This window comes from Prunus persica, chromosome G1 (genome assembly GCF_000346465.2).
Source record: "Prunus persica cultivar Lovell chromosome G1, Prunus_persica_NCBIv2, whole genome shotgun sequence".
Taxonomy (NCBI): domain Eukaryota; kingdom Viridiplantae; phylum Streptophyta; class Magnoliopsida; order Rosales; family Rosaceae; genus Prunus; species Prunus persica.
The window spans coordinates 10344443-10366840 of record NC_034009.1 but is presented as its reverse complement, the minus strand read 5'-3'; the positions used below and the strand labels follow the sequence as shown (position 1 = coordinate 10366840).

Sequence of the window (22398 nt, the reverse complement as noted above, 5' to 3'; positions counted from 1 at the left end):
CTGAATTGCTAACATCTGGCCTGGATTAGTATAATTAACATATTTAATTGCTTGATACTTCTTCATCAAGAACAAGAATAAAATGCAGACAATAATGCAGACAATAAAGCGCTAGATTAATTTGTACATGTGTTCGTGCTAAATTTTTAAGGCGGCAAAATTATACGGTGGTATAGCGATTACAGAATATTTTGGATCAATATATTCAAATGCACACACTAAGCAGCAACAAGCAAACTGCTTCTTTGGCACCTATGATATGATTCTTCAATGCTGCTCATCAACAGCCAGCGAGATGGACTTAACCTGAAACAGGATCAGAATCATGGTCAGAAGCCGAAAAGTGATCTACCGAGCCACTAATCAGGAAAATGCAGAAGCCGAAAAGATAATTTTAGCTTTTTGCTTACGGTAACCTTTTTCTTTTTATAAATAGAATGTAAAACCGACTTACAGATTACAGGGAGTCTACTGTGTCATACTGGGAAGGATAACACTACTGACCAGGTTTCGGTATGTGAGAATGTAAAACATCTCCAGATATCGCCGCGTCTCTCGTCTCTCAAGCTTAGACACATGCTTCCAGAATCCATAAACCCCAGCTAAGTTGAGTAGCCTCTCAGAATATATCTTCCAAGTGTACCTAGACAATTGAGCATGAAATTAGTTACCCTGAGGTTGACAAAATTTGTCTTTTTAAAAATTTGCCAGAAAATATGAAACCTTTCAAAAATTCGTTTAAGCCCGGTTTCAGATATCCTTTCCCAATAGCCAGGATCCTTCTGGCACTGGTCAAAGAAGTCAACCAGAAGTGCAGCCACTTGATCAGGGTGATAGGGATCAATATGGAACCCTGAAATACCATGCTCAATGATCTCAGCAGGGCCACCATGACAAGTTGCAAAAGTAGGAAGGCCACAACTCATGGCTTCCACAACGGTGAGGCCAAAAGCTTCGTAAAAAGCAGGCTGCAAAAGATAATAGGTTAAAACCCGGAAAATAAATACCATAACAAACCATCATGTATCTATACCACATACCTGCACAAAGACACCTTTTGTGTCTGCAACGTAGCGGTACAGCTCACCATTGCGAGCATGGTTCATTTGGGTCACTATCCATCGAAACTGGCCACTCAAATTGTATTTCTTAATGAGGCCATGCATCTTTTCAATCTCCGCCATTTCTTCTCTATCCCTGCAGTTCTTGACATCTATGTAACCACCAACCACAACAAGGTTTACCAGTTCTCTTAGCTTGGTGCTCTTAGCATAAAACTCAACAAGTCCAGTTAAATTTTTCACTCTATCAAGTCTTGCCATGGAAAAGACAATACGCTTTGATCGATCACTCAAGATCCCACTGCATCACCATTGAAGAAGTATCAGACAAATTGTGCAAAGAAAATGAAGTACATGTCAGTTCCATCACAAATAGTTATATATGTCACTTAAAATAGGCTAAATTTTTTTGAAAAAGGTTTGTTTTCTCCCCTACTTAAACACTAAAGATACTCACATATGCTCCTCATTCTGCTCAGCCCCATATAAGAGTTCTTCAATTGAGCCATGTAGAGCAGTAAGTCTTCTTTCCTTTTCAGAATATGGAAAATATATACACATATCTGCTCCTGGGGAGACGATATTAAACTTGGGATCAAAAACATCAATCCCATGAACAACTCGATACAGCCCAGGAAGAGTGAAAGCTGTGTGGCTCTCATATTGTCCAACATTATTCTTGCTGAGATAAAGAACAATATTAAACTTTAAAACGATAAAAAAAAACATACTAGAATCAAGACAGAAGAATAAAGGACCACATTTTGCAAAATGTAGCAGTCCATTTACTTGTTACAGACAAGAATTTGAACTTGCTAATCATAAATATAACATATTATACTACTACATTACAAATGCAACTGCAGGTAGTGGAACAAATTGAGATGTTATTTCTTTTGGAAAATGTAATAGATATTCAAATCATGTTCCAAAAAACTAGAGAAGAAGTCTAACCTTCCTGCAATCTCTTGGTATGTGCTGGTGATTATGAAATCAGCATTGTTCATTGCAATAAGATCAGCAGTGAATTGACTAGAAAAATGGTACTTGTCCTCGTGTTTTTTCCAATATATATCAAAATCTGGGTGCTTTGTTTTCTCCAATGCATGAGCAATATTGCACTTCATTGAGAATCCCATTTCGAAACATTAAAATCAATATGAATCCATGTCATTTCACCAATATTTTATGTTGTATCGGAAATAATAGGATGAAAAAAATAGAGTTCACCTGTGTAATTCCTAGTTTATAAGATAACAGAGTTGCAACAAGATTTCCATCGCTGTAGTTTCCAATGATCAGATCCGGAACACCTTGAAACACAGCTGCAATTTCATTCGAGGCATCCTGAAAATAGCCACAGTAAGAGAAAGGAGCTATTTTGTCATATTACTGATAAGCAAAGTTATTAAAATCCATAAGCATGCATGGTATAGATTGATCATTCAAGCAATTGAAAAGAGACAACGAAAAATAAAGGGGAAGAGAAACAGGATTTAAAATAAATAAAAACCTATGCTTTTGATTGCTTACCTCTGCGAAGGTCTCCAAGTAAGGCCACACATCAAACCTTGAAAGCCATTTCCGCAGAATTCCATTCTTAGTCCTGAAAGGTACCCGTAAGATATGTGTGTGTTCTGTACTACTGACTCTTTCCAATCTTTGGTTGCATGTTGTCCCTTTTGCATCAGGTATTAGTCGGGTAACCTTAAACCACAAGAATTAATATAAAGCGACACCTTATCCAACTAATACTGCATAAACTTTTAGTTAGGCAAACTTACAATCAGAATCTTTGGTATCACACCCAGTCCTTGATTTTGTATTCTAAGAAGCATCTCATTCTCCAGGGCGCGCACTTGATCCAGTATATAAACAACCTGATATCAGTTAAAAAATTTATAACTTTTTCATGGTTTTAGGAGAAAAAGCTATGAAAGGAAGGACCAAAAACAAACAAATGGACATGAGATAGGGAAAAATAAGCAAGACCTGCCCGCCTGTATCAGGCAAACCCAAGACATTTGCTTGGCCAAAGTAGCCATGTGGAGACACAATGACAACATTGAACACCATAGGAATCCTCCCAAGAAAACTTTCCAGGGTAGAGGGATCAGGAGCCTGAAGAATTTCCAAGAGCAGATGCACCATCTCTGACACCCGCTGTGCTGTGTCACCCCACCCTCTCTCAAACCCCATGCCTTGCAAGCTACATTTAGTGTAAAAAAGGTTAAAGCTATGTTGCATCGACACTTCAAAGGTAATATCCAAAGGAATCAAATCATTCCCCAAAAGTAGTGGCAATCAAAATATTTGAAATATAGATGAGTTTCTTACTCAAACTGAAATTCAGAATATGGTGTAGTTGGAGGAAACTTAGAAAGATACTCCTCTGCCTTTGCTAAAGCAGACTGAAGTCTCAATATGCTATGAATCCGATCGTTTAGCATCATTGCCTGCACAAGATTTCACAACTAATATCATTCAGTCAAAAGGTACCTCATCAGGATTTCAAAACTTTGTTTTGATATTAATTCATGCATGGCTTTAGGAAAGGAAAATACTAAGAACCTAAGGTTGGCAAGTAGGTTACACTCAATTTAAATGCAAGCAAAGAAAAGTCCAGTAAAATAAATTAATGGGCCAAAAAATCACGATGATAACTGACAATGTGTAATGCTCATTCATTAAAACTCATAGATTTTCAAATTTCAAACTTACATGGCCATCATGTTTGTGCGTACGAAGGAAATCCAGAAGTGGCTCCAAACTTTCTTTTTTACTGAACATAATTGAGGATAAGTGACGGTTAAGGTATTGAACCCCATTTCCAATTGATGATGACCGGGTTGGTCGAGGGAATGCTGCATTAAATGGCTCGAAATCAAGTTCAAGCACATAGTTGTCATTGCACCTAGGAAAATCATTTCAAATTCAGATTGTACTTGTGGATAAAGCATTTGAAAGAGCAAGTAAAAACTGTTTAGTCGGTCGGCACTATTTATTGCTTCAGCAGGTAGGAAAGTGCAGAGATACAGCATAAATTACAAATTTCAGTAACAAAGATTTACATATGAGATCCCTTACTCTCCATCTATAAGTTCTTCCTTGAACTGAAGATATTCTGCAACAGTCAAATGATCCACACTGAGTTCATACACATTGACTCGAACATATTCCCAAACACCAGGTCTTGGACGAAATGCAAGAGCAACGAAAGGAGGTAGAACAATTGCTTCCTAAATGAAAAATAAAGAAGGAATCAGAAAACCAGAACTACAAGGACCACTTCGACCCATGTTAGCTATTCATTGAGTATTTGGACATTGCATGAAAGACATAAGAGAGCACGTCTTTGCTTGGTACACTAACAGAAACATCAATGTGATGACCACTTTAAAATACCAACAAAGTGCCTTTTCCATATCACTTATGGCAAAAAATAAAGAAGCTTACAAATCAAAAACCCAATACACATGTTATACTGCATTGCAAATACATTATGTCACTTAAAACATCATAGCAGCATAACTTCCTCTGTCCAATTGACTGTAAAACAGCCCCTTACCTCACCAGCACAAACTTCTTGCATAAAGCATCTAAAAATTAGGGAAACTAAAATATATGTGCTGAATCCCATTGATTGTCATCAGTGCCTGAAATCAAAATTTCTTCTCAACCAAGGTTACAAGCAATGCACAATGAAGATTTTGTTGACTATTTGACTCAATAATGCACCTACAACCTTGAAATTTGGTTGAGTGGTTGCTTTTGGCTGTTTATCTTGGTATTTGGTTGATTGGCAGACAAATTGCATGGGAATGCATTTATTGTGGGCAGCTTTAGACTTTGCCTATATATTGGGCCGTGGGCACATTAGTTATTGGACTTCGACTAATTAATTGGTTTGACTTGATTAGCAGCCAACCCATTGGCTCCTTTGAAGAGCCACTCATCCTTGGCTTTATAAGGAGAAGTAGCCCAGTAGATGGAGAGAGCTGCACCAAAGACTGAGAGAGAGAAGTGAGAGAGGAAAAATAATAGTAGGGCAGCAAAATAATTTGTGGCTGCCGTTGGTTATTTTTTCTTTTCTTCAAATTGTACTTAATTTGTATTCCCTTTATATTCTTGAGTGTGTGAGCATGGGTATATTTGGTGCTTGGATTTCTGAGTGTTAAACACTATTATATTCTCTCATTTGATTATAGTGGATTACTCTGTCGTCTCCAAATTGGATGTAGGCATTGCTGAACCAGTATAAATCTTGGTGTTGTTTTGTTTTGTTTTTTTTATCTCTTGCTAGTTGTTGTTTTTTTTTTCACTCACAGTTGGTTGATGCTTCCACACAACAAGTGGTATCAAAGCTCCAGTTTTTTCGACTGGGGTTTCGTAGGAGTAAAAATTTGTTGGAGTTACACTGACGTGAATAGTGTTGTGCTATAGTGGCGTGAATAATGTTGACACTACAGTTCCAATAAACAGTACTACTATCGTAACTGTGAACAATACTGTATTTGTGAATAGTGCTGAGTAGATGGCTGGAGATAAAGACGAACCTGTTAAGGAGAAGGAATCGGCATCGTCTTCGTCGGCACCTACATCTAATAGACATCCAATTGTTACTACAAGATTAGAGGTTGATAAATTCAATGGCTCTAATAATTTTGGTATGTGGCAATGTGAAGTTATGGATGTGTTGTATCAACAAGAGTTGGATATGGTTGTGGAGGATAAACCTGAAGATATTGATGACAAGCAGTGGATGAGAATTAATCTTCATTATTGTGCCGCTATTCGAAAATTCCTTGAGAAGGAGTTGAAATACCCATATGTGAAGGAAACTTCTGCTAAGGAGTTATGGATGAAATTGGAGGAGAAGTATATGACTAAGAGCGCATAAAATCAACTATTCTTGAAGAAGCGACTCTTTTGATTTCAGTATCGTCCAGGTATTTCTATGCATGAACACCTCAATGATTATAATAAAATACTTGCTGATTTAGCAAACCTTGATGTGAAAATTCCTGACGAGGATAAGGCACTATGTTTGTTAAATTCATTGCCTGATGATTATGTGTAACATTCCACATCAACCAACGGAGAGGGGGTGATGTGCCTTATATGTACATGTCTGCCTCCATCTAGCACGAGACCTTTTAGGAGTTCACTGGCTTCGGAGTCATGGGAACTTCGAAGTTAAGCGAGTTGGAGCTAGAGCAATCCCAGGATGGGTGACCCAGTAGGAAGTTGCTCATGAGTTTCCATAAACAAAACCGCGAGAGCAGAGATGGGGGCCCAAAGTGGATAATATCGTGCTACGGCGAAGCCAATCCCTGGATGTGACATTATGATCATTTAACAACTACTTTGTTGTATGAAAAATCCGAGGTGAAACTTGATGAGGTGTCTGTGGCATTGGTGAATCATGAATGTCATAAGAAGGAACAGAAGACTCACAAGTTACAAAATGAGGCAAAGGAAAGAAAATCTGGGAAGCAGGGAAAATCTCGTTCAAAGTCGCTAGGAAAGTTTCCTGCTAAAGACGAATGTGCCTTTTATTGCCAAAAAAGTCATTGGAAGAAAGACTGCCGCAAATTGAAGAACAAAGAAAAGGAGAAAGTGGGTTCTGAAGCAAATGTTGCAAAATTTGGAGATGATGATTTCGAGATTACTTTGGCTAGTTCATCTGCTGATGTTTACTCCAAGGAGTGGATTTTGGATTCAGGTTGCACCTATCATATATGTCCTATTCGGGAATGGTTTTCTAGCTTCCAGGAGCTAGATGGTGGAGTTTTTTTTTATGAGCAATAATAATGCCTACAAAACATAAGAGATAGGCAAAATCTGTTTGAAGATGCATGATGGAACAATTAGAGAATTGAGTGATGTTCAGTATGTACTGGATATGAAGAAGAATCTTATTTCAGTGGGCACTTTGGAATCCAAGGGTCTCAAGATCACCATGGACAGTGGAGTTCTTAAAGTAGTGTATGGGGCACTGGTGGTGATGAAAGGTACCGGACGAAATAACTTGTATTTCTTGCTAGGTAGTACAGTTATTGGTGGAGCAGCTATCACCGAAGCTGCTGACATAGATAACACAGACACTACGAGGTTATGACATATGCGTCTTGGGCATGCTGGTGAAAAGGTGTTGCAAGGATTGGTGAAGCAAGGCTTATTAAAAGGTGCGAAGGCATGCAAATTGGAATTTTGTGAACACTGTGTGCTGGATAAGCAAACTAGAGTGAAACTTGGTACCGATATTCAACACACTAAAGGCATTCTAGATTATTTTCACACTGATGTTTGGGGACCTTCCAAGAATGCATCTTGGGAAGGTAGCCATTATTTTGTCTCCTTTGTTGATGACTTCTGTAGAAAAGTATGGGTGTACATCATGAAGCATAAAGATGAAGTCTTGAAGATATTCCTGAAGTGGAAAAAAATGATTGAAACGCAGAGCGGTCGAAAGATCAAGATTCTCAGATCAGACAATGGTGGTGAATATAAGTCTGATCCTTTCTTGAAAGTTTGTCAAGATGAGGGTATTGTGAGGCACTTCACGGTTAGGGAGACACCACAACAAAATGGGGTGGCGGAGCGCATGAACAACACTTTGCTTGAGCAAGTCCGGTGTATGCTGTCTAATGATGATTTAGGCAAGGCGTTTTGGGCTGAGGCGATTACTTAAGCAAGTCATCTTATTAATCGGTTGTCTGCTGTTGCAAACGAGGGCAAAACTCCCATGGAGGTATGGTATGGCAAACCTTGTACTAATTACAAGTATTTACACATATTTGGTTGTCGTGCTTACTATCATGTCAGGGAAAGCAAGTTGGATCCAAGAGCAAAGAAAGCTCTATTTATGGGCTTTAGCACTGGCGTAAAGAGATACTGACTCTGGTGTCCAGATAAGAAGAAATTTGTTGTAAGCAAAGATGTGACTTTTGATGAGGCTGCTATGGTTAATCAGAACAAGCATGAAGGTGAAACTGAAGCAACCAAGACCATGAGTAGTTCAAAGTAGGTGGAGTTATTGAAAACTCCAGTTGTTCTAATAAGGTTTGATGTTACAGACACTAGTCCTACAATTGATTCTGATGATGAGGATGAGAATGATGAAGAGGAGGAACCTACCCAAGAGCCTCTACAGCAACAAGATTCTATTGCAACCAGAAGATCGAGAATGGAAATTCGAAAGCATGCTCGGTTTACTGATATTATGGAATATGCACTTCCCGTTTTTTGAAGATGATATTTCATCTGCCTACAAAGAAGCTGTCAGAAGTTCAGAAAGTGTGGAGTGGAAGAAATCTATATAGATGATGAGATAAAATCTCTTCATAAAAATGAGACTTGGAAGCTGGTTCAGTTACTGAAAAGGAAGAAAGCAATTGGTTGCAAATGGGTTTATGCCAAGAAGATGGAATATTTGGGAAAAGACAATGTAAAATTCAAAGCCAGATTGGTAGCTAAAGGCTATGCTCAGAAGGAAGACATTGACTACAATGAGGTATTTTCCTCTATAGTAAAACATTCTTCTATTCATATTATGTTGGCTTTGGTTATACAGTTTGACCTTGAGTTGGCTCAACTTGATGTCAAAACTGCATTCTTACATTGTGATTTGGAGGAAGAGATTTATATGTCTCAGCCATAAGGTTTTAAGGTTGATGGCAAGGAAAATTGGGTTTGCAAATTGCGAAAATCATTGTATGGCTTGAAGTAGTCTCCAAGACAATAGTATAAGCGATTTGATCGATTTATGATCGGGCAAAAGTACCCAAAAAGTCACTATGACCATTGTGTATACTTTCGCAAGCTACAAAATGGAACCTTTATTTATATGCTTTTATATGTTGATGATATGCTTATAGCATGTAAGAGCAAAGTGGAGATTGAAAGGTTGAAGACTCAACTAAGTAATGAATTTGAGATGAAGGACTTGGGAGAAGCTCGGAAGATACTAGGTGTGGAAATTGAAAGAGATAGAGCGAAGGGCAAGATTAGTCTATGTCATTGAAGAAGGTACTACAACGTTTTGGGATGAATGATAATTCAAAACCGGTTAGTACACCTCTTGCCCCTCATTTCAAACTTAATGCTTCTATGTCTCCTAAAACTAGTGAAGAGAGTTATTACATGGCTCAAATTCCATATGCAAGTGCTGTTGGTAGTTTGATGTATGCTATGATGTGTACTAGGCCTGATATTTCACAAGCTGTTAGTATTGTCAGTAGATATATGCATAATCCAGGAAAAGGGCATTGTCGAGCTATGAAATGGATTCTACGGTATATTTTGGGTACTGTAGATGTTGGTTTATTATTTCAGCAGGATAAAGTTACTAGTCAATGTGTTGTTGGATATGTGGACTCTGATTACGCAGGTGATTTGGACAAGCGTAGGTACACTATAGATTTTGTATTCACTCTTGCTGGAGGTCTAGTGAGTTGGAGATCGACTTTGCAATCTACTATTGCCTTGTCGACTACTGAAGCGGAATACATGGCGGTAACAGAAGCTATTAAGGAAGGCATCTAGCTTCAAGGGTTGCTTGATGAGTTAGGGGTTCAACAGGACCATGTGGATGTTCATTGTGACAGTTAGAATGCTATTTATTTAGCAAAGAATCAAGTTCATCATGCACGTACGAAACACATTGACATAAGGTTCTATTTTGTTCTTGAGATTATTGACGAGAGAGATATTCTTCTTTAGAAGATAGAGACTGCCGACAATCTTGCGGATATGTTAACAAAGCAAGTTTTGTTGCTCAAGTTTAAGCATTGATTAGACTTGATTGACATTTGTAAAATTTTTTGATTGCCCCGTGAGGGATTAGGAGACGGCCATTAAGAGTATTACTACTATGGTTTGGTGCAATTTTGAGTCAAGGTCGAGATTGTTTACTATTTGACTCAATAATGCACCTACAACCTTGAAATTTGGTTGATTGGTTGCTTTCAGCTGTTTATCTTGGTATTTGGTTGATTGGTAGACAAATTGCATGGGAATGCATTTATTATGGGCAGTTTTAGGCTTTACCTATATATTGAGCCGTAGGCACATTAATTATTAGACTTTGACTAATTAATTGGCTTGACTTGATTAGCAGCCCACCCGTTGGCCCCTTTGAAGAGCCACTCATCATTTGGCATTAAAAGGACCAGCAGATGAAGAGAGCCGCACCAATGACTGAAAGAGAGAAGTGAGAGAGGAAAAATAATAGTTGGGCAGCAAAACAATTTGTGGTTGCCGTTTGTTATTTTTCCATTTCTTCAAATTGTACTCAATTTGTATTTCCTTTATATTCTTGAGTGTGTGAGCTTGGGTATATTTGGGGCTTGGGTTTCTAAGTGTTAAACACTATTATATTCTCTTATTTGATTAAAGTGGATTACTCCGTCGTCTCCAAATTGAATGTAGGCATTGCCAAATCAGTATAAATCTTAGTGTTCTTATTGGTGTTGTTTTATTCTTTTTATCTCTTGCCAATTGTTTATTTTTCACTCACAGTTGGTTGACGCTTTCTCACAACAGATTTCTACTTTCTTAGGTTGCACATAATGGAAACTTGGAACTTTAAATCATAACGTTTAAATTGTCATCTTCAAAGAAAACAAATAACTTCCTCATATGAATAAACTGGACAAAGAAATCCTAGAAACATAACATTCTCATTTCAAGCACAATAGCATAACTAATATATTTGTACACCAAAAATGGAAAAATAAATAATAAAAAAGACAATAGCACAAGTGTGTGTAGCAAAATTGACTGACCTGGGCAGACTGTAAGACTTTGCTGAAGGGACTATCCTTGAGCTTCTGCAATCCTTCATCCTCTTGAATCACTTTTTCCAGCTCGTCTATGATTTGATAAGATTGTAGTATCCCCCTTCCTCGGTCAACAAACCTTTCAACATAACAACATCTCTAATTTCTCAAAAACCCACATCTACTTTTTAAATCTATTTTCAAAACGAATTCTCCATTTGAAAAACAAGAGAGAGAGAGAGAGAGAGAGAGAGAGAGAGAGAGAGAGAGAGAGAGAGAGACCTGTAGAGAAGAGAAACAAGTTCATTGCAGTGAGCAGCGAGCGTGTTCTGAATCCACTTTTTCATGGTGGAAGTTCCTCAGTCCTCACACACACCGCCAGAGACACAGAGAGAGATAGAGGGAGAGAGACGGGGACAGAAGAGAAAGGTAGCAAAGCAGATAGAGAAAATATTACAGTGAGTGATACAAAAGAGGAGGAAGAAAAAGCAGATGAAGGTGAAGATGCCCTTCAACATAAATATATGAAGGGACAAAAAAGAAACGGTAGAAGATGAGAGAGGAGGGATGGAGACAAAAATAGCCGTCAGCCATTGTTTGCTCTGATCAGATTCAGAGAGAGAGAGAGAGAGCGAGACGGTGAATCGGTTCGGTTGGGTCATATATGTGAAGGCGTGTTCGTCCAGAGTCAACACTCTTCCCTCGCTTTTTGAAATCCAAACGGTGGGATTGGAATTTATCGATAAAAGTATTGCCCCACATTAATTGGGCCTTATAATATGGGCTCGGAGACGGATCGGTTTGCAAGTAGGCCTAATACCACGATTTTAACGGATTTTTTTGACGAATTTGACGCTGGTTGCAATGTAAACAACCCAATCTTGGTTAAGGGATAATGTGTGTTACTTTGATTTGCAGTAGTAAAGTGAAATTTGACCAAAATTTTGAAGGGGAACTGAACAATTAAGTGCTCGTTTGACATTATTTATTTGAAGTGTTAAGTGATTTTTTAAAATTTTTGAGAAGCCTAGCCCATTTGGTAAATTATGAGAAAATCACTTATTGTTAAAAATTGCTATGAGAGAAAGCTATAAGGGAAAACAGCTAATGAGATACTTTCATTTTATGATTATGCAGGAATCAGTACTAACAACACTTTTAACAAAAAGTTTATCAAACGCCAAACTGATTTATTTCATAATTGATTTCTTTCACAACAAATCTGACAGCGATTATTTTCACATCACAACAATGCCAAACTGGCCCTAATCCTATTATATTATGTTGAGGGATTAAGGTATGAAATGATTTGTATAACTAAACTATGAAAGTTCATAAACCTAATCGGTGGGAATCTGATTCACTTGGGTTGAGGGACTCACTGATTGCCATTCTTTCTGCCAACCTAAACTTTTTTATTTTTTTATTTTAAAAAAAAAAGGTTCTGTTTAGGGTTTAGATTATAATTTCTTTACTGTGGCCGTCAGAGACTAGAAGAACCTGTATATCTCAATTATTAATATTTGGCTGACTAATCAGGCATGCAGGAACTAATTAACAGAATAATTAAGCATCGATCTTTCCTTGATATATACTTGAGTGTTATTAAGAATAAATCCAATTGCTAATGATTATGTATTTATAGTGTCACCAAATTAACAGCAAAGAAGATGCTTGCGTGTCACCAAATTAACAGGCTTCTTTATTTAGTTATATTTATAGTGTTCTTATTGGTAGACTTGTCAACATGTGTATATATATATATATATATTTAAAAATCTAATGTTTAATTAAAGGTATTATGAATAAAGAAATAACAAACGCAAGTATCATTTCGAAAGGTGAAGAATATTATCCTACTTAATATAATATAGAGACACAGATCTGTTCATCATTTATCTCACACTCAGTGAAATATCATAACTGCAAAAACAAAAAAGCACAGGATACAGGAGAACAAGAATCAATCATCTTTTTGACTGACTCCTGGAGTACTGACTCATGAAAATCCTCTTTTTTTCTATGTTTTTTAATGGCATGAGAAGAATAAAGCGCACTATGGAGAGATAATTCTAATTTTATTTTATTTTAATCAAAGAATTACAACTAATTAATTAAGCAAGTCCTAAATAACATATAACATATTCTGTGGTGGCCAATAATTAAGGATGGAGTATTATTATAAGCTTGTGTGAGTAATGAGACTACTATATATAATGAGGTTTGGCCCCGAAGGAATTCAAATCAAAGCAAAACTTGTAGTTAACATGGGGAATCAAGTTTCCTCTTCTCCTGCTCCTACACCTTCTCACTATTATCAAGGAGATTATGGAGCCCCAGTGGTGGCGACCAATATGGAGAATCACGGAGCTCCACAAAAGCTGCAAAGGCCTTACAATGACTCTGTGATCAGCTCTGACGAGGCAGTACGAATCTATGGCCACGTCCCCAACATGGAGAATCGTGGAGCTCCACAGAAGCAGCAAAGGCCTTACAATAACCATGTCATCAACTCTGACGAGGCTCTGCGAATCTATGGTGGGATATGTGTCACAACTCGTACCAATAAACCAGGCCCAGTCATCAATCGTGATAGGCGTTATTATTAGTTAATCATATGATCATGAATGCTTTTGTACTGAAACCAATGTCCTGGCTTCTATTGATCCGTTTGTTATAAGCTAAATCTTCCTACAGCTTTAGATATAAAGCTGTTAATTATTACCAAGGGAAGCATGCAGCTTATCAACTATATGGGATCAATATAGTATATAAACATGTTTCTAATTATGATCAGTCCTTTTGTTTTGGTATGTACTTTCCACATCTTTGTAATTATGCCTTACTTTGTAATATTACATAACACAACTCCATCGTATGTACGTATTTTAAGGTTTTACTCTCTCTCTCTCTCTCTCTCTCTCTCATGAATTAATTCGACTTGCATGCATGATTGGGAAACTGAAGATGATCTAAGTCATCACCAGCAGTTTGATTAAAGGATCAGATGATAATCGGAAATTTTCATTTCCTAAACCTAAATCACAATGTAAAGATGATTTTCTACGAAATATCAATCCAATTGAGATCATTTAGGGTTCATTTGGGAGTGCTTTTGAGACGGGCCATAATGTGGTTCTCCATAAAAATCACTTAAACCCACTTTATTAAATGAAGAAATTATTATTGACCTATTTAGAATCACTCACAAACGAGTCCTTAGTAATATATTGAAGGATTAAGAAATGGTTCATATGAACTGTGAAAGTTCATAAACCTAATCGGTGTGGAATCTGATTCACCAGGGTCTAGGGTCTCACTAATTCCATCCTTTCTGCCTAAGCTTTAAAATAAAATAAAAAAGTTATGTTTAGGGTAGATTATATTATTTTCTATTTTATTTCTTAAGTATCCCTGTGCGTTAGATTGCAGGCACTAACGGAGTAATTAAGCATCGATCTTTTAGAAAGCGAAAAGGTCACCGTTGTATCCCCATCGATTGACTCTGCAACTTCTCATCCTTATAAAAATGGGTCTGCTATTAGTTTCACATTCATTACTCCATAATCATTCCTGGGTCTACATTTCTTATAAAACTGAGAGATTATTATCTTCATCGATGAGTTATACTTGTATAAGAGATTTAGTTAGCAATGTGATCAATAGATACCATACGGCACATAAATTTTAACTTAAAGTTTTTTTCTTAATAAAATTTTAAAAGAGAGTAAATGATAGTGGGGTTTATGACTAAAAAATATTAAAATAATATTTGACATCAAGCTAATTATTTTTTGGATATGTTATTTTTTGTCATATTTCTTCCGGTCTTTAAATCCATGTAAGATTTGACTACTCGGTTGGAGCAACTTTAACCTTCAATTTTTGTTATTTCATGTTCATGACATATCGATTGAAGATGCTCAAAGAACATGATAAAGGACACTGTAGTTGCTACGCTATGATTAAGTTAAATATCAACAATAAAAAGTTTGTGACAATAAAAAATCTCAAAATAGTCAAAAATGAAGAGGAACTTATACGTACAATTATTATGCTTTCCTTTTATCTTCTTTCCTGAAATTTGAACCAAGAAGAAGGAAAGTTTCTAAATCCTCGTGACAATGGTCAAAGTGAACTTGTACTAAGTTATGCAAGGAATTAATACCATCCCATTTCCCCTAAGGAACGTTCTTATCCCTTTCTAGTGCATGTGTCTTTGTCTGCCTCGAACTCCTAATGATTGCGAAAACAAACCCCTATTAGGTTGATTACTATTAATTTGGCCCAAATAAAATTAAGTATGCAAATTAGAAAGAGATGCAAAAAGAATATGCCATTTTGTTCCCAATTAAGGACTCAAAAGCATTGTTGAACGCAAGGTTGTGGCCGGGATTGTGGGACAGTATTGGCCGACTTTGGTATCTTTTTTTGTTGCAAAAGTGGAATCGATCGCATTCACATACTTTATATATATATATATATATATATATATATATATATATGCTCTAAAGTAGTTTGGCCAAGAAGCAATGCTTTCTCCACTACGTGGAATTATTATTAAGGCAATGTTATATGAACAAGAATATCTTATCCTACCAAGAAGATATCAAGCACAGGCCTTGCTGACCATGAGATAGGCCAGAAATGTTTTGTTACGCAAACTTGCCATCGTAAGCATATATATGCCACACTATTTCTAAAATGAAGAAATTAAATTACAAAGAAGATCTTCTAAGAATCCCAATATTCATGTTATTGTAAAGAAATAGACAATGGAAAGTTAGTAAATCAGATACATATATATTAAGTTTCCATGACCAAATGACCTTCAGATCATCAGCTATTATGTTGGCTTCCCGATAAACATGTCTTACGTACTTAGGATTTATCCACAAACCCTTGTTATCCATGGATATGTATATATCATTGTTTTTTCTTTGATGGTGGCTGTTGGGATCTGAAACAAATTGGTTATATGGTCCACAGTCGGTGCAAAGGATAAAGTGTCCAAGAAGGGTTCAGGGTGTTGGCGTGACTTGTGGATATTGACTTACTTTCCTTACACACCAAGAATTCCTATTATAATTGTAATTGATTTACTTTAATTTCTGATTTCCTACTGCAAATAGATTTAGGAATTTATTATTTACTTGCCTATTTAGGTTTCGTTGTATTATAAATATGACCTCCTACAAGGAGAAGAATACACAGAAAATTCCCACAAACAAATATTCTCTCATAGTTTTAATATTTTAGCATGGTATCAGAGCCAGGTTCGATCTAGGGACCTGTGCTTGTGTTCTTCTTGAAATTTAAGTGCTCTTCTCCCCCCCTTGAGAGGGAGGGGAGGGGGAGTGAAAGGGATATGTTTATTGACCTATCCCAATTACCTTGACATATTTCCATGAAGATGTTGCTTATTTCTTGACTCCGACGACCCCTTCTCTTCAAGGGGAGAGGAAGATTGAAGAGAAGTTGTGTATGAGTGAATTAGCTAAAGTTTATATGGAAGAATTTATTGTTGCCATTGTCTCTACTGCCGTGCTCATGGGGTTTCGGTGTTCTGCCTTACCTATTGCCGTGCTCACAGGGTTTCTGTGTTCTGCCTTACCAATTGCTGTGCTCACACAGTTTCTGTGTTCTGCCTTACCTACTGCCGTGCTCACAGGGTTTCTGTGTTCTGCCTTATCTACAGCCGTGCTCACAGGATTTCTGTGTTTTGCTATGTGCCCTATTTTTTAGGGTTTGCTCTTGTGTTTCCGCTGTGAACTTTGTTTTAGTTTGTCACTTGTTTCACTCGTGGTTGACTAAAAGATCTTCTTTACAATTGGTGTTTCTCAAGTATGGTGTCCTGTGACTCGCTTGTCAAGTTGGGCCTGCGAAATATCTTTGCCCAACTTGAGGGGGAGTGTTGGCGAGTCCTTATTTCATTAGAATTTTGGTTACTTACTAATTATATTTTGTCCTATTGTAATAGAGATTATTTTATTTAGTGTTATGGGGGTTGATGATTTTTTCAACCCTCATAGAGGTAGCACCACCGACTCATTCTCTCATTCTCCACCAACCATCGTTGAGTTGAGTGCCCAGATGGCTCCGCTCCTACAGATGCAGACTTTTACCCCGAATCTAATCCAGAATCAGGATCCTCTTTTGACGACCCCGACCCCGACTCCGACTATGACGACCCCGACCCCGACCCCGACTCCGAAGACGACCTCGACCCCGACCCCGACCCCAACTCCGAAGACGACCCCGACCCCCACTCCGATGATGACCCCAACCCCGAATTTGGCTCTGATTCAGACCCTAATCCCGATTTCAACTCTGACTCCAGCCTCGACTCAGGTTCATATTCCGATCCCAATTCATACTCAACTGTATCCTATGCATCTTCCGCTGCACAGATTATGACTTCTCGACTAACGACCCCGACATATGGACCAGATTGCGCATTTTGTGAAATCCGAGGATCAATTGGCGGATATTTTGACAAAGGCGATTTCCAGTAAAGCATTCCACAATTCACTAGATCAGTTGGGCATTGGCGACATCTATGCACCAACTGAGGGGGAGTGTTGGCGTGACTTGTGGATATTGACTTACTTTCCTTACACACCAAGAATTCCTATTATAATTGTAATTGATTTACTTTAATTTCTGATTTCCTACTGCAAATAGATTTAGGAATTTATTATTTACTTGCCTATTTAGGTTTCGTTGTATTATAAATATGACCTCCTACAAGGAGAAGAATACACAGAAAATTCCCACAAACAAATATTCTCTCATAGTTTTAATATTTTAGCACAGGGTATTATGAGATGCTCATGTGCTTGAGTAATTGAATCGAATAATTTTTTTTTTCTTTTCTTCAGTAGAATCTAATGTATATATCCGAAAAAACTCTCCAATAGGAGGGGAAGAAGATAATACAAAACAATGTCCTGACTTCTATTGATCCGTTTGTTATAAGCTAAATCTTCCTACAGCTTTAGAAATAAAGCTGTTTAATTATTACTAAGGGAAGCATGCAGCTTATCATTTATATGGGATCAATATAGTGTATAAACATCTTTCTAATTATGATCAGTCCTTCTGTTTTGGTATGTACTTTCCACATTTTTCTAATTATGCCTTACTTCGTAATATTACATAACACAACCCCATCGTGTGTATTTTATGGTTTTACTCTCTCTCTCTCTCTCTCTCTCTCTCTCTCTCTCTCTCTCTCTCTCTCTCTCTCTCTCTCTCTCTCTCTCTCTCTCTCATTCTCTCATTAATTCGACTTGCGTGCATGATTGGGAAACTGAAGATGATCTAAGTCATCATCAGCAGTTTGATTAAAGGTTAAATTGTTGAAAGAGATATAATCTATAAAATAAACGGTTTAAATTATTGAAATACAATACAAATGAGCTCTACAAAAATACCCTTCAAATAAGTTTATTTGAGGGAGATTCACTATAATACCCAATATAGTAGTCCAAATTAAAAAATAAAAAAAAAACTATATGAAATGGACTTTATAAATACACCCAAATCTCATTTACAACATAACAAAAAGGCTTTTAACTTCTTTTAATTTACAAAATTGCCACTAATTTCTTAAAACAAACCCAACCCAAAAACCCCATAAAAAAATCTCAAAACACTTAATGGGGCATCAAAGTAATTTAATAATTAAAATTAAATTCAATAGGGCAAGCTGTCATTTTTTGGGTTTGTTTATAGAAATTAAATAGTGTAGGGTTCATTTATAGTTTTAGTGCTAAGAATGGATATATGACTAAATATATTTCTCTTTATTTGAGAGATTTGTCACATGCAACTCTCAATTTGGGTGATTTTTTAAAGAGATAATATATGAAATAGGCAGTTTGAATTATTCAAATACAATACAAAGTGAGCTCCACAAAAATACCCCAAAAATAAGTTTATTTGAAGAATTCATCATCTGCAACTCTCAAGAACGAAAAGAAACTAGATAAGCTATGATATTGATTCCTGTCAATCTCGTCAGGAAGAAATATCTTCACCTCCCACAATTTGTGCGTATTCCTATTTCTCATTAATGTGTTCTGTACCAACAATATCCATGGGTCAACCTACCACGAAATTCTTAGCACCAAAGAATCTTCCATAATAATCAAAATTAAATTTAACAGGATAAACTGTTATTTTTTAGGTTTGTTTATAGAAATGAAATGGTATAGGGTTTATTTATATTACTACTTTTTTTATCTATATATACGCATACGCTGATACTCATAGGAGTTCAAACTTTGAGACTACTAATATATAAATTAGTGCTTTTTTTTTTTATTAAGATAGGTCTTGTTGATAAATATTATATTATATTAAGGCGTTAGGAAATGATTCATATGAACTGTGAAAGTTCATAAACCTTATCGGTGTGGAATCTGTTTCACCAGAGTCCAGGGTCTCACTAATTCCATCATTTCTGCCTAAGCTTTAAAATAAAATAAAAAAGTTATGTTTAGGGTAGATTATATTATTTTATATTTTATTTCTTAAGTATCCTTGTGCGTTAGATTGGATAGAGACCGACTCAATTAATAACATATGGCTCGCTAAACCTACATGCAGGAACTAACGGAATAATTAAGAGATTTAGTTAGCAAATGTGATCAATAGATATCATACGGCACATAAATTTTAACTTAAAGTTTTTTTTCTTAATAAAATTTTTTTAAAAAGTAAATGATAGTGGGGTTTATGACTAAAAAATATTAAAATAATATTTGACATCAAGCTAATTATTTTTTGGATATGTTATTTTTTATCATATTTCTTCCGATCTTTAAATTCATGTAAGATTTGACTATTCGGTTGGAGCAACTTTAACCTTCAATTTTTGTTATTTCATGTTCATGATATATCGATTGAGGATGCTCTAAGAACATGATAAAGGACACCATAGTTGCTACGCTATGATTAAGTTCTAAATATCAACAAACAAAAAAAATTTGCGACAATAAAAAATTTCAAAATAGTCAAAAGTGAAAAGGAACTTATACGTATAATTATTGAGCTTTCCTTTTATCTTCCTTCCCGAAATTTGAACCAAGAAGAAAGAAAGTTTCTAAATCCTCGTGACAATGGTCAAAGTGAACTTGTATTAAGTTATGCAAGGAATTAATACCTTCCCATTTCCCCCCTAAGGAACGTTCTTCTCCCTTTTTTGTGCATGTGTCTTTGTCTGCCTCGAACTCCTTTAGTAATTGCGACAACAAACCGTTATTAGGTTGATTACTATTAATTTGACACAAAAAGAATATGCCATTTTGTTCCCAATTAAGGACTCGAGCATTGTTGAACGCAAGGTTGTCGCGGGATTGTGGGACAGTACTGGCCGACTTTGGTAACTTTTTCTGTTGCAAATGCTTTCTCCGCTACGTTGAATTATTATTAAGGCAATGTTACATGAACAAGAATATCTTATCCTACAAGAAGACATCAAGCACAGGCCTTGCCTACCATGAGATAGGCCAGAAATGTTTTGTTACGTAAACTTGCCATCGTAAGTATTTTTTTTTTCTTCTTTCTAAAATGAAGAAATCAAATTACAAAGAAGATCTTCTAAGAGTCCCAATATTATTCATGTTATTGTAAAGAAATAGACAATGGAAAGTTAGTAAATCAGATACATATATATTAAAGTTTGCCATAACAAAATGGCCATTAGATCATTATCTACCATGCACTGGCGGACCTACAGAGGCGCAAAGAGGTGCACTTGCACCTCATCTCGCCGGAATTGCGTAGTGCTCACAAGTTCTCATGGCGCCACTCATTTAGCAGATGACAGGTTGCAGAAGCGTTCTTAATGGAGGTTGAGGCATTGCCTCACGAAGGAAGAAGAAGACATAATACCCTAATTTTTCTTTTTCTGAAACGACAATGTCTAGTTTCATTATGTTTAATGAAACGCAGTGTTTCACTAAAGTTGGTTTCTAAGCCATTGAAAATACCAAATTGCCCCAATGGGCCCACTACCTGTCATGTAAAACCATATTGTCACCTACACTAAATCCAAAAAGAAACAACAATAAACTATTGCTCAGCCCAGTTAAAATCAAAATGTTGCCTATTAAAAATTTAGAAATCTCATTATAATATAAGATTTTATTTTGGTCGAAAAATATAATATAAGATAATACAACAAACAAAAACCCTTTTAACCCATAACTAGTCAATATAATAGAATATATTATAATAGATAGTTTTTATGAAATAAAGTTTTTTTTTTTTTTTTTGTTTTCTTTAAACTTTAGACTTTTAAATATTGCCCCACTCTTAAAAAAAGTCTGAATCCGCCACTGCTACCATGTCTAACGTACTTGAAGAATATGTAAAATTTAAGTTCTTTCTCTTTACTAGCTATTATCTATATCAACTAAGATGGGAGAAACAAATTTCAGTCCAAGTAAAACAACATCAATAATTAATTGGAAAGCACCTAGTTATAATTATTAATATACAATGCAAAAATGATTATTTATAAGTTTAAGTTTAATTAATAGGCAAAATTGTAACAATGGTCCCTGCTAAGCCCCAACTTTACTTTTCGTCCCTCACATTGCTAAATTGTTACCATGGTACTTTAATTATACCTCCAGTTTCATAAACCGTCCTTTCCGTCATCTCTGTCAAAATTTTCATTTAATTTGATGACATGGCATGGACAAGTCCTACTTGGCATTGACAAAAATGTCTTTTCTACATTAAAATGATTCAGACGAATTTGAAAGCTTACACCTTGGCATGGGCACAAATTTATTTTCACCGATGAAAAGGGTTTCGCAGTTTTGAAACTAAAAGGTATCGAAGGTCGACATCAACAGAGGAAAAAGCGAGGGAAAGGGGAAGGGGAAAAGGGGAAAAGGGGAAAAGAGGAAAATGGGTAGGGTTTCTTGATTGCAATGTTTCAAAGTGCGATTTTTGGGCGAAAGTGCTCTATTTGAAAGGGAGACAGTGTTGATTGAAATATTAGTGCATTATTGAAGATTCGAGGGTTCGGTTTTGGGACAGTCGAAAGTGACAGTGTTTCGGTGTTTACAGAGAGAATTCACATGGGGACAATTTTTAGGTGGTCTGGAGACCATCCAAAGTATGGTAAGTTACTACAACTTTAACTTAGTGCATTGAATATTTTATAGGTTTAAGCTTTGTCTGCATATGTGTGGTCCTGTGTTGTTGTCCTTGGTTTGAGGCAAGAAAATGTGGTTTCAAAGCTTTCAAAATATTGTTTTTCTGTTAGATGTTGTAACCTAAGTAATATTATTTTTTCTGCCAGATAAACCTGAGCTATGCACTTTAGAACTTCACCATTTCGGTTTGTTGGAAAATGGTGTATATAAGGGTGGGAAGGTGTGCTTTGCAGACAACTGTGTGGATGACTATTTGTCACTATTGGATTTAAAGAAAATTGGTGCAAAGCTTGGGTATAAAGTGGATATAACCCAGAAGGTGACAAGCCTAAAAGTGTTCTACAAGGTGCATGCAGAAGATGTTGTTAAGGAGATCTT

At 36.4% G+C, this 22398-nt stretch overlaps 1 protein-coding gene across 4 annotated transcripts; it reads right to left on the bottom strand.

Moving 5' to 3' along the window:
• LOC18790747 (sucrose synthase 2) lies at positions 90-11517 on the bottom strand. 4 transcript variants are annotated; one of them, XM_020563746.1, is made up of 15 exons: positions 11126-11517; positions 10850-10982; positions 4149-4300; positions 3783-3975; positions 3399-3517; positions 3054-3270; positions 2846-2941; positions 2595-2768; positions 2292-2408; positions 2016-2182; positions 1519-1743; positions 1041-1362; positions 724-968; positions 455-643; positions 90-306 (listed from the first exon to the last, which is right to left on the bottom strand). In XM_020563746.1, exons 1-14 carry the CDS (start codon positions 11188-11190, stop codon positions 469-471), a joined length of 2400 nt encoding a protein of 799 aa, XP_020419335.1. In that variant the 5' UTR covers positions 11191-11517; the 3' UTR covers positions 90-306; positions 455-468. The 4 variants fall into 4 exon arrangements, with proteins under 4 accessions (XP_020419335.1, XP_020419330.1, XP_007225235.1 ...); XM_020563741.1 differs by having other exon boundaries at positions 505-643; positions 11126-11516; XM_007225173.2 differs by lacking the exons at positions 10850-10982; positions 11126-11517 and adding an exon at positions 4630-4797.